At 37.1% G+C, this 13,661-nt stretch overlaps 2 protein-coding genes across 2 annotated transcripts; both read right to left on the bottom strand.

Annotated features, from left to right (window-relative positions):
* Positions 1-2,493, bottom strand: LOC105157555 (root phototropism protein 3). Its single transcript, XM_011073963.2, has 2 exons — positions 1,279-2,493; positions 1-553 (listed from the first exon to the last, which is right to left on the bottom strand). The coding sequence occupies exons 1-2, from the start codon at positions 2,005-2,007 to the stop codon at positions 101-103; spliced, it is 1,182 nt and encodes a 393-aa protein (XP_011072265.1). The 5' UTR covers positions 2,008-2,493; the 3' UTR covers positions 1-100.
* Positions 4,855-8,462, bottom strand: LOC105157554 (plastidic ATP/ADP-transporter-like). The gene is made up of 5 exons (XM_011073962.2): positions 7,442-8,462; positions 6,476-6,730; positions 6,169-6,312; positions 5,724-6,071; positions 4,855-5,497 (listed from the first exon to the last, which is right to left on the bottom strand). Exons 1-5 carry the CDS (start codon positions 8,219-8,221, stop codon positions 5,144-5,146), a joined length of 1,881 nt encoding a protein of 626 aa, XP_011072264.1. The 5' UTR covers positions 8,222-8,462; the 3' UTR covers positions 4,855-5,143.

Raw genomic sequence — 13,661 nt, 5'->3', positions numbered from 1 at the left:
ACACTAATAATAGTTAGTATTATTTAAAAAAAATTGAAAAAAAAACATTACAAATTATAACCCCAGTGGAAATAAACCAACAAATACACCAAATCACTCCTCAAGCCTCAACATAGTGATTCAAAAACCTATCATGATCATTTGCGGGCCTCAAACACTGCAACTCCAAAAGCTTCTTCCACCTGAAACTTCCCTTCTTTTTTTCCAACATCTGCTCAATCACGCCTTCCATTTTCATGCACTGGCTCTGCAGCCTCAGAACATCCTCCTTCAACCTCTTCATCTCCATCTGCTGCGTGAACATCTCGCGTCTCGACATGCACCGGGCCGGGCCCTCGGGCCCCACCGCCGGGCTACGGCCGCTGCTCAAGGGCCCACTCCAGTCGACTTGCTTGCTGAGCTTGGTTTGCTCCGAGAGGAGGACTTGGATCACGGCCCGAACTGGAAGCCTCTCGTTCCGAGTTGCATGAAGTGATGCCTCTGCTGAGAGCTTTCTGCTGTCGATTAAAGTGCAAAGTCTCTTCCTGTCTTGCTTTGGCAATCCTGGATGTGCCTGTTCACCATGAGTACATAAATGTGTTGTGGGAGAGGGAAATGAGATGAATATCTTGTGTTTGAGAAACCGAGTGTAAAGAGAGTATATTGTACCTAGATAGAAGCCTTGGGCCCGATGTACTATTGCGGGCCTGTTCGATCCAGACCCATACCACTCGTGTTAGTGTTTATAATATAGTATCTTTTTTAGATATAAATTAACAAATTCAATAACGATCTAAATATTTGGTTCTCATATTAACATTATAAAAAGTCAAATTATTAGTCCTGTGAAACCCAAAACATATACACATAAACCAATACAGACCGGCCCACTTTGATTGGACCGGGCCCGTGAGATTTATGCAATGGCGAGACCACTTGATAATGTATTAGCGCCAACAGTTCTGTATGCATAACCATAACACACCCGTTCCAAATTGACAGCACAAAAGCCAATTTCAGGCACTCTTGGTTTGTTCTTGTCAAGGGAAAGGTAAGTCTCATACACATGACATTGCCCAGGAATACCTCTCAAGAATCGTGTGTTGCTGACAACACAGCAATTCCCCAATACACATTTTGATACTTTCAGTCCCAATTTATTCTATTTTTAAACAATCACAATCATTTATGTATAATATATTTACTAAAGGTAATGACTCGCTCAATTGAGGCGTCTCAAAAATTACCATATTTAGCTAGTGATGCGTACTAAATAATGAAAAGTGAAATACGACTTACTTTGAGATATATATCCACCGCACGATAGAGTCCGTCATCTGTTGAACGTGCATGGCTTGGAACGGCACAAGCGAGCGCGAAAAACTCAGGCAATGTCAAATGGGAATCAACGGCAGCCTCAGCAAGATAACAATCCACAAGCTTTGCCACTTTCGCAAGGGCAGCGCCACTCCTAACGGTTTCCTCCGAGCTCAAGAACCCTCTCACCAGCCGAAGCACGAGCTCACAGTCGAGCAACGTGGCACACGTGTGGCTAAAACATGGTATCATCAATTCTTTCAACGAAGCCCGATCGAGCTGCCAAGAAACACGCTTTTCAAGCTTAGCAAGACACTTAGCCTCCACGCCGACCATGTTAGCAAGACGTAGGAGACGTAGCAGGAAGTTGCAGGGGACAGAGTCCTTCTCTGAGGGCAGAATTCCAACTAGAGTCTCAATCAAGAGCTTCTGCTTCATCCATGAGACAGTGATACTCTCCGGCGAGTCTTGGAAGCTGGAAACCGCACTTTTTGGCTCGTCTCCAGCTAGGTCAGGAATCCATTTAGAGGCATAATGTGTGATGATTGAGCCAATCAAGTCAGGCCTAACTCCCTTCCCCTGGATTCCTAAGAGAGTCTTGATGAAACCATCCATGTCTAAAATGTCGGCATCATCGGACCAGCGTTGATCGCTCGGCGACCGTGCTAACTTGTTGGATAACGTGACGGATTCCGGCGAGGAATTCTGCATTTTGGGACAAATGTGAAGTAGTTATGTGCACTCAATAACGCTGCATAACTTAGTGTAGATAGATAATCTGTGCCTATCAGGTCATCACTTGGCAAGTGCACGAACTACGCGGCAAGTGCAGGAACTTTTTGTACTTGACAAGAATGCCCTTGCTTTTGGTAGAAACCTTCCTTATCAGTGATCTGTGAACATAATATTGGAGAGGGGAGAAGGAGGATAAGATTGGAAATTAAGAGGAACGGGGAGATCCCTTCTGAAGTCACTATCAACGGTTTGTGTGGTGTTGTGATGAGTTTTGTTCTTCATCTAGTAGAGAATAAGCCATGATAGGTCACTGGAGGGCATATTTGCATTAAAAATCATTGTCCTCTTTCTCTTCCTCATTTTGCTGAAGCTGCAATGTGGCCTTAAAGTTTTATCTTTTGTTACATACTTCTTGAGATGTAAAACTCATTCTCGGACTTCATCGTAATGAAAAGATTTGGATTTGAGCGAACCTTTCAAGAAACAAAAACTTGAAATTCATAAATATTTCACGTAACATATTCAAGTCCTCGAATGATCACAACCCTTCATACATATCGACCCCACACAGATCGAAGAGTGTGATATGTTTCAATATGATCACAATTAAACCTTCGTATATGTAACCTGAATGTGGGTTCGATTCAAATCGAAGGGTGTCGTTTGAAACTCGACGTCCCAATACTCACTAAGAATTATCCGCTATTTAAAATGATTATGAACCTCGCTAAAAATAACCCGTTATTTCAAAAGCACGCATAAGTTGGCTAAGATGATTTTTGTGATGCATATGTTGTAATAACATTTGGCACCATAAATGGCGAGAAGAACCATGTGATGAGCTGCTACAAGTTTGTCTACATTTGTTGCAGCATTTAATGAAATATGTCACGGATTTGCTGGGACTTGTATTCTTCAGAGTTCACAAGAGAAGGGTGAGGTACAAGACGAATTCATTCTTACACTGTAATTATTAATAAAAAACAAGAAATCAGTGGGTTTGATGTGGTACAATTTTAACCTGGTACTTGGAAGTTCCTAGCTAGATGAACAAATGCTCTTGCCTATGTTTCTCCAGTGAGATATCACTTTGGTCGACAGACCTCGAATTGTCGTGAGAATTCGACCCATAATATTTGATTCGGTAGATACTCAACATATGTAATATGTTGGTAGAGTCGTAACGATTAAAATGAATAATATTTCACCAACTCCTCAAGCCAGAAGCATTTCATGACAATTAAGAGGGTGTCTGTTTTCTTTTTTTTTCTTTACACTCGCGCACCTAAAACACGCATACATCCAAAATTTGAACATGAAATTTCTCTTAAGGAAGTCTTGTGTCATAACTATTGGGTTGGCCTCTCTGGGGGCACGATAAAGAGGATATTTGGCTAAATTTATTTCATGCATTGCATAAATGTACGCGGATACATCTTATAAGATAAGATATTTCTGAACTTTACAAAATGTTAAATTTTAGAATAATTACACTTTTCATGAGATTTGGTATAACTACATATAGACTTTTTATAATTTAAAAAATCACATCTATGAAATTTATTTTCGTCTAACAAATAAGTCTCTCTAGTAGCCAGAATTTACCGAATTTACTGATAAACAAAAAAATATCAAAGAAAAATCCATATATATACGTGATTGAATTATTATTAATTTATTGCATGACAAATATATCTTCTTATGACCAAATTACCCTTATACATCTTCGCATGTTAATGCATCTGAGGATGTATATTTTCATCATTGCAAAGATATTTTAACCAAAAAAAATGTTTGTTTGATCTGCAATAAGTTAATAATAAGTCAATTGATGGTATGTTTATCAATTTCCATCCAGTGCTTTTCGTTAATAACAACAAATTCAGGGAATTTCAACTAACGAGGAGATCTATTTGTTAGAAGAAAGTAAACCTCAAGGATACAAGATGTAATTTTTCAAGTAATAGAGAATTTACGTGTAATTCCACCAAATCACATGTGAAGGGAATGTAATTATCCCTAAATTTTATTTTAAAAATAGCCCTGTTGCTTGGATAAAATAAAATTATGAAACTTATAAGATGTAGTAATGATAATTTTATAATTAATTTGAAAAGAAATCGAACGAACTCGGTAAAATTTTGAAAATTAATTGGTAACTCCATGCTTTTTAAAACGAAATTATAAACTTCTAATATCTTATTTTTGAATCTTATATACTCCTTTAAAAAAAAAATGATAAATTACAACAAGCTCCCCTGATACTTAGCATGATTTCAAAAGTCCTCTCATTTTGTGAAAAAATACCAATTTCCCTTTGGATATTTGATTAAATTATTTAATTTTTGAATATATATCTAAAATTGTCAATTTTGCGCTTATTGATTTTTCTTAAACAAAAATTATAAAAAAAAAATCAAGTGAGTTGGATGAAAAAAATTTAAAAATTATAGAAAAATGATCAACTTAATCCATAGAAAATGTTTCATAAAATTTTTAAGATGAGTAAAATTATAATTGATAGTCAACAAGGGCATTTTGATAAATTCACCAAAAATAGATGGAAAACTAACAAATTGGGCTGGTTGTTAGACCATCGTTTAAAATCAAAAAATATTAATAATTTTTCAAACAATAAAAGAACATTTATAATTATATCAAATCACAAAAAAGCTCCTTATACAAAAAAAAATTATATAATTTGAAAATCTTATGAACTTATTCAAACACCCTCTAAGTTTTTGTTGGATTGATTGGGTCTAACTCAACCTATTTTTTTAAGATGTGTGTGTGTGTGTGTGTGTGTGTAAAAGAAAAGGTATGGATTTGAATTGAGCTTACTATAAACATGCCCTCTGGATAGGATGCTATCCCTCAACTACAAAGCTAAAGAAAACAAAATACATTGGGCAAAGATTTTTATATCTATCAGAGGGGCTCAATTCAGTCAGTGACAAGACTAACTGGCTCTGATTATTTAAGAGGCTAAAACAAATTCTTACAAATAAGGATTTCTGGACAGAAAAATCCTAACACCATCAATCCACCTGATAAATCTTTCTGAAGTACTTTGAATTATTACTCCTGTTTTGCAGGTAATGGAAAAATATGATCACACGTGCGGAGACGAGGCGCCCGACGATGAGTCGCCTCCGGTGGGATTTAGGGTCGGTCCATCAGCAAGAGAACCGTTACCAGCTTCGTTCGGAGACACGACCGGGATCTTCACAGCGGCCCTTTCCATCTCCTTCTCAAGCTCTTCTTCTTGCCTCAAAGCGGTGAACTGGCCATCTAATGACTTTGCGGCTCCCAACCACGCAAGAACAATCACAAGAAGTATGCCTCCGAGATATGGAGTCGAGTTTGCAAGTGATCCGAAGGTTAAAATCATGAACTGCTGAATTAAAGCGCCTCCGGACTTCCCCAACGGGTTGCAAACAACATCGATCGCTGCCTTTCCTTTGACCTGACAACAGAGTTTATTTAACTACTACACAAGAAAAAGAGACAAAGATGGCGAGCATAGTTTAAATCAATTTCAGCTCAACGCCATGCTGTTTATCAAGTTCTAAACATGGATTAAAGAAGTTAACATAATCATCCATTCAATGAAATGGCATGTTCGTCGTACGTTCAGAAGCGAACAAGTTCATATTTGTCGAACAGTTATTAGGTAACTTAAGTTTCCGAACCTTGGTGTCTTCGTCCAAAGGAATGTAGGCCATTTCCTTGCACGGATCAAATAAGCTGTACTTGGCACTCTTACTAAAAATGTTTTGCATTGCTCCCACGTAAACGGCAGCTAAAAGTGGAGTCATCCCAATCTTGGCAAGACCTGGAGCAAGAGGGTCGCCAAACAGAATCAGGGAGAAGAAGCCAACTCCGGTTAGAAGCAAGACGGTCGGCGTGATTTTTGCTGCTGTTCCCCACCCGTATTTGTTAAAGATCCATTGACTCAACAGCATCATAGTGAAAGTTGCTATCCCAGTAGCGGTTGAGAAGTCGCCCATAAATGAAGAGTACTCATTTGGTGTTGGAAACTGTACAATTTAGAGAGCCGTGAGAAATGAAAGAAATTGAAAATTCACATAATCACTGACGGATGGTGCAGATGACAATGGGCGAGGTTTGTTTTACCTGAGCTTTGAGCTTTGATTTCCATGTAACCTCGACGAGGTTTATGCTGATACCATATGCTACAACCAAGGTCGCAAGATCTCTTATATATCTAGAAGACACCAAGAACTTTAAACTTTCCATTGTCCCCATTTTTGGCTTCTCCTGACAAAACCGAATAAAACTGTTAACAGACAATTAAAGCAACATAGCCACTATGGAAACAAGTACAAGAACTGCCTGCATTGAAACTTATAGGAAACTTATATTTTAAGACATAATATCGCAAGAATCAAGCAAAAGTAGCATGATTCTTGCAGCCAATTACCTTCTTCTTCTGGCTACGGGTGGGAAGAGCAACATTATTATTCACCCACCAATACAGGAAACAAATCGCAAACCCCATCAGCACCACAATACTCATCATTCCCTTCAAGGAGATGGCCCAGCCGTCAACCCCAGGACCCAAGTTTTGCCTCATTTGAGAGAAGTATTTCACCGTTCGACCAGAGAAAACAAGGGCAATGTTAGCACCAAGTCCAAAAAGAGGATAGAACTTCTTTGCTTCTTCAACAGTAGTGATCTGCGAGAATGCATTTAACTAGTGGTAAATGATCCAGTACATTTTTCATCAAGATGAAAGAAGTAAATATACAGACACATGACCTGATAGCAAAATCACAATAAGTTTCCAATCTCTTATATGCTAAGATATTTTCTTCCTTATCTCCTCCTTTATTGGGAAAGATACGGGAATAGCATACTACCAGTGGACAAAAGCACGACGAAAGCGATATCATAAAAAAATCTGCTAAAAAGTGAGCATTATTTAATAGGAAAACAACTTAGCACATTTCTGTGAAAAAATTGCTAAGTTGTATACTTCAGATCCTACAAACTTTCTTCAGCAAGATATGAATCAGTGAATAACTCATCAGCAGAGCAACGGCCATCAAGTGCATGCATAAACTCCCAACCATACAAGACTGTATCGTGATTCAGGCTAATGGAAACAATAACAAAGCCCAGGAAACGAAATAGTTTCTTGAAAACAGAGTTTTTTTGCTAACTAAAACAATGAATTTCTTGTTATAATTTGAGCAACTTCAATCCAGTTCCACATTACAGTCTAAGTACATATCACCAATAGTTTCAAATCAGGACAAACAACAACAGATGAATAAACAAAGAAATAATCAACGGTTGATCCAATCATTTATGTTTTATCAAACTAAATGCATGATTTGAGAAACACATGCACAGACAAAATGTAATACTGATATGAGACTATTACCTGATTAGCAAACCCCCAGAACAGGACAGATATAACCACACTCCCCCAAAGTTCAGCCATCACATAGAACAAGCAGAAACTCCAGATCCTCAAAATTGCAAGAGGGCCAAGAAATCTTGGGCCCAAAATATTAAGGAGCTTATCAGCCAGAGCTGTGGGATGGAAATACTGGCTGAGTGGATACAATACAAACCCAAACGCCCCAAAAAAGCCTATAAATGGAAGAATGACAGTGTAGAAAAGAGCCTGTTTTGACAACACATTAGCCAATTTGGTGTACAAGAGCATGAACCCAATAGCCATAGGCAAATTCACCCATGTTTTCAAGAAAGGTATGATTTCAGCACTAGACCCTTTGGCTGTCACCACCAAAACATCCTTAGTATCCCTGAGAATGGTGTAATTAAACAGAATACAGAAAAACATCATCCCAAGCGGTATTATTTTCTTGAGAGTCTCCACCTCAATACCCATGAACTTGGGAGATTCTTTCTCTCCATACAAAGACTGCCCATCTGCTGCTGCTGCTGCCGCCTCAGCTCTAAACAAGGGATAATTTCTGCTCTTTTGCCCAACCAATTGAGGCTTTGCAATAAATCCTTGAAACTTTGAGAACGCGTTAAGCGATAAAGAAGATCCATTAAGCAGCCCTGGTTTTAACGAGGGATTTAAAGGATAGAACCTATACCTTAAACCCTGTGATGGCTGTGGAGCAAAAGCTCTCGTTCTTGGGTTTGAAGGCAATGAAAGAAGCCCTTTTGATTGCAAAACGCCCTGCATTTCTCCACCCCCTCTCTTTCTCTTCTTGTTTCAACGCAGAATTCCCTCAAGAAACTCACCAATTTAATTTTATGAAGCGAGCACAAGAGAGAAAGAGAGATAGGGTGGTGGAGATAAGGTTGGGGGGATGGAATGGGAAGATAGCTTTGCTCAGAGGAGGGCTTGAGGAAGATACACAAATATCTTTTATACACGAGAGAGGAGAGTAAAATGAAACCCTCGACTGTATACAGACAAAAAAAGGGTGTCAATAAAGAAATACTACCTACCTTTTTCCTGAAATGGTTAGATGAGAGCAAAATCTTGGTGTCAGGCATTTGCAGCAAAATGGGATTTATTAATCTAAATGCATTCTTGCATTAAATAAAGAAATAAGACAAATATCTATGGACTAAAATGAAAAATCGAGGAAATACTAAATAGAGACAGCAGCCGAAAAAAAAGGGAAAAATTCAGAAAGACAAAACAAAAGGGTAGCAATCAAGAGAGGATCTTTACGGCACCCAACCAAAGATTCAAGAGAAACATGTGAAAAAAGTGCATATGGGGCCAAGAACAAGGCCTACTCCGGATATTTTCTCATGAAAATTGGCCTACGAAAGCCCTCCTAAACTTTGTGGGAGTGAGGTTCTTTGATGTTTCTTTTCAGACAGAATGCAACTGTGTATCAACACAATGATTTGTAGTTAAAATTGTGAAAAGTCGGCATATTCTTTAGTAAAGAATTGAGTTGTTTGGGACATGAACTGAATTCTTAGTACAGATTGGCAACCATGATTGAATGGGTTGGTGGGCTGCTGCTCAGTTCCACTTTCCTTGACCAAGTTATTAGTTATGTATGTATAAAAAATTGAACGCGTGAAGCACGCTTTAGGTTTTGTAATATTGGAGCAACGTTAACCATGTGGGTTAAGGATTCCGGGCAAAATGTTAGTAAGTTATTGTAATGCTTTATAAGTGTAAGTTTGAAAGAAAAAGTTTGTTATTTTGGCTCAAGAAAGAAATAATTATAACTCAAAAATTTATTAGTTTGCAGAAAAAGGAAAACAAAAAAATCAATTTTGGGAAGGATAAAGTATAGAAATATTCACTATTTCATTTTATCATTGTCATTCTTTTATAAATTTGATAATTACATAACTACATCAATATTTTAATAAATTTAGCAATATATTAATATAATAAATAACAATGATAATAAATCCTCATACAATGGGACAATTCCTACAAGTTTTGTGTGACTTAAAGTCATGATTTCAAATATTTTCATGGAATAATATCAACTTTGACAACTAAATTAAGACATCATACGAGTTTTTATTTTTTAATAGAGTAAAAAGGTAGTTGTTAAAAGAAGGCAAATCCCATTTAAACAGATTATCATAATTTCACCAACACAACAAGAATTAATGTCAATTTTTATTGAATCAAATATCATAAATTAGCCACCATCAACTTATAATATGTGCAAATAAAATAGATTAACTTTATATTTTCAGTGAGATTTGAATTTATGAGCAGTGATGTAATTAAAATACTTTTATATATATTACGAGTTAAATATAAGATTAAATGAAAAAAAAAGGGCTCATTTATTAATATTATTTATTTTCATTGAAAAACTAGAAATTTTGCATTTACATTATCAAAATAATTGAGTTAGAAACCCCAAGCCCATTCATGAATGGGGGTGGGAGTCAGGTGGGGTAATAAAAGTTCAAGTAGTTCGGATTCGGTGCTCAAACTTTTTGATAGCTATTTTTAGCTACTTGATCCTGACCCACTTTTTATGTCGGGTACCCAAATTATTTTATTTTTTTAGAATAATTAAGAAAAAATAGAGGCATATTTTGCCTCTAAATGCATTAATTCAGAGGCAACTTTGCCTCTGTTTCTTCGAACCTCTGTTCTTACAGAGGCAAAATTTTGCCTCTTTATATATATATATATATATATATACATATATTGTTAAAAAAAATAATAAAAGTTTTTTACTTAATTCTTTTTAGTTTTTAAAATTTAAGTTTTTGATACAATAAATAATAGAAATTTGAATATATAATTAACTAAACAATAAAAGAAAAAAATAATACTAACTTTTGAATTTGGTGTTCTAATTTCTTTGTTTTTTTATGATATTTTATAAATTTAGGATTTAGATAAAGAAGAGATTTTTGTTGAGGTTAGAAGGGAAGAAGAAGAATAGAAGATTGAAAAGAGAAGGAAATGTGTACAGACTTAGACTCAAACATAAAAAAACACATAATTTTTATTTTTTTAATATATAAATTCAGGTATCTGATCAGATAATTTGGGTAGGAAATCTTACGCGAACACCAACCCAATTTTTGTGAACTCTTAGGCCATGTTTACTATGGTGGATTAGGCAGTATATACGGAGTAAGCCTGGTCAGCAGAGCGTTTACTTGCGAATGAGGCGGCCCGTTACTACCTAGTGAAGCCCGGGACGAAGTGGGATTAATCGCCTGATAAGTATCTCGTCAATTGGGGTGGGATTCGCATCCGGACAATGTATCCCAGCGTTCAAGATGTGTTACTTTGACTATAATACCCTCAAATCAGCACTTGAAATGACATTGTTGGCCTTATACACACCCCTACCGCCTTTACTTCGCTCTCGCTTTTCCATTTGAAACCATCATCTTCTCCATGTTCTTCAAAATCCCGCTTTAAGGACATGTCTTCCAGGTAGCTACCGGTAGCATCGCCTCGAGGTGAGTTCATCGTCGCCAATGTTCGTCAGTACGTTAGTTTGTATCTACGTATCTTACTGTTCAATCACTGGGTTGTATGGTATCTCGTCTTCGTTGTCCACTTTTCCTAAATTGAAAAATTAATGTTTTTTTTCTGGTCTTTTTGTGAGGGGTGCAGGAATCACACCCGGAGGTCCCATTTACGTTGTCCAGTGAGTTCTTGTTCCCGAGAATCGTTATTGTTTGTGGTTCGTACTTTAATTGTTCACGATCTGAAGGTGGGTTTCTTTCAAGTCATTACTTTCTCAGTGGAACATTTCAGTACTTTTGTGCCTTATACTCTTTACTGCCGTCAAATTTTACTTGGGTTGAGCATACTATAACATTTAGCTAATTAGGTTTGGTCGTTTTAATATAATGGTTACACGGGTATGTGCCTTTGTTATTCTTTAATGTTTACCATATTCGCCCAAAAAGTGGGCAATTTGTTTCATGCAATTATGCCTGTATTTTTGGATTTTGTACCTAGGTTATTTACAATATAGCAATGTTCTGTGTTTTATGATGTTGTTGACCCAATGTTTGGTGATTTTTCATTGTCCTTGCCTTTGCAATCATCCAAACTATTGTCATTGTGAATAAAAGTTTTTTTCATGTTTAGGATAAGGTCATTTCAAAGAGTTATTTTGGCTTTAATTATTGTACAACAAATTCTCGACAAGCTTACAATCGCTCTCACTATGTTCACTTATGTTACAAAACACCTGAACACACGTAAACCTTGTCGTCTTCGGATTGGACCTCCGAGATACATAACCAATATTCGGGTACCGGACCAGATTAGTCACCTTCACCGGCTAGTTTCTGTTAATGATGAGTCATGCCTGCGCAACGTACATATGACCGTAACGCCTTCGGTCGGCTGTGCTATTTGTTCCAATATTCCGGTGTGATTTCTGAAAGCAAATTTTGTACCGTGCCAGAGCAAGTCGCAATTTTTCTTAGTGTTGTGGCCCATCATAAAAAGATTTGTGTGGTGAAGCATGATTTTCTACGTTCCGGCCGCACGATCCACAAACATTTTCACCGGATCCTTAAAGCAATAATCAAATTGTACAACATACTCCTAGCTCGATCGACGCCAATTATCGACGATTGCATGGACCCACGCTGGAGATGGTTTTAAGGTAGTAGTACACCATATTACCTTTTTTCTTAATTTTCAAAAAATTAAATATGATCAATTTCAAATTCAATGTGCTTCTTATATACACCTTACATCTGTGATTATCTTACTCGCCGTAGGGTTGTCTCGGGGTGTTGGATGGAACCTTCATTGACGTCCGAGTACCTGAAGTTGAAAAGGGACGGTATTGAACACGCAAAGGCCACATGGCCGTGAATTTACTTGGTGTCTGCAATCCTAATATGCAATTCATATACGTTCTTTCTGGTTGGGAGGGGAGCGCAGCGGATAGTCGTGTTTTACGTGATACCGTCCACAGACAGGGTAGACTAAGAGTTCCTACAGGTGTCACCTTCAGCTATACCATCTACCTATAGCCCATTCAATTACAACATTTTCTTCTTCTAAATAATTAATTCACTTTGTAACGTTCGATTACGCATTGTGCAGTACTACTTATCTAATAATGGCTACACGAATGCTAAAGGTTTCTTGACCCCATACAGAGGTGTAACGGTATCACCTACGAGAATGGGACAGTGGAGCTAGTAGACCGCAAAATAAACATGAGTTTCACAACTTAAAGCACTCTTCCGCGAGCAATGTCATCGAGCGTACGTTTGGTCTACTTAAAATGCAATGGGAAATTCTAAGAAGTCAATCATTCTACCCCATTAAGGTGCAAAATTAGATCATCTTGGCTTGTTGCTTGTTGCACAATTTTTTAAAGATCGAAATGCCCGATGATCCACTGCCCAACGAGTTGCCTAGTCATGGAGATGAACGTGCGGAGGCTGATGTCGATTGCGTGTAGAACATTGAGAGCAACCCCTCATGGAATTCTTGGAGGGATACATTGGCAACGTCTATGTACAATGAGCGGACGAGTCGTATGTGACGTTGTTTGTGGAATATTCTGCCTACATCTTTCATCCTTCATAAAGCTTCTAACATGAAGGATGAAAGATCGGTTGTATTGTTCCGTCCATTTACTGTACCCAGAGTTATGTTGCCCTCTTAGGTTTGGGAGGCGATTGTGTCAACACTAGGGCTGTCAATGAGTCGAGCTCGAGTCGAGCTCGACCATTTTTATCGAGCTCGAGCTCGAGCTCGACTCTGGAACTTCGAGCTCGAGCTCGAGCTCGAGCTCGACGAGCTCGCCAAGATGGAGCTCGAGCTCGAGCTCGCCAATGAATTCTCGAGCTCGAGCTCGAGTCATTATTTATATAATAAAATAATAATTAAAATTTTTCAACCATCATCATCATCATCATCATCATCATCATTATTATTATTATTATTATTATTATTATAATTATTATTATTATTATAATTTTTAGATAAGATTAATTCATAGGAATTACTAAATTTTGACATAAATTTATAAAAAATAAAAAATTATAAGTGAATTACTTGTCAATTTAAAAGATATTAACGTAATACAAATATATATTAAAATAAAACATAAAGACTAAAGTTCTATATATCATATTAAATAATAATTTTAATTATAAAAGATATTATAATTTACTAAGTTGTT

Source organism: Sesamum indicum, linkage group LG3 (assembly GCF_000512975.1).
Source record: "Sesamum indicum cultivar Zhongzhi No. 13 linkage group LG3, S_indicum_v1.0, whole genome shotgun sequence".
NCBI lineage: Eukaryota > Viridiplantae > Streptophyta > Magnoliopsida > Lamiales > Pedaliaceae > Sesamum > Sesamum indicum.
Note: the sequence above shows the minus strand (reverse complement) of the source record. Positions and strands in the feature narration are given on the sequence as shown.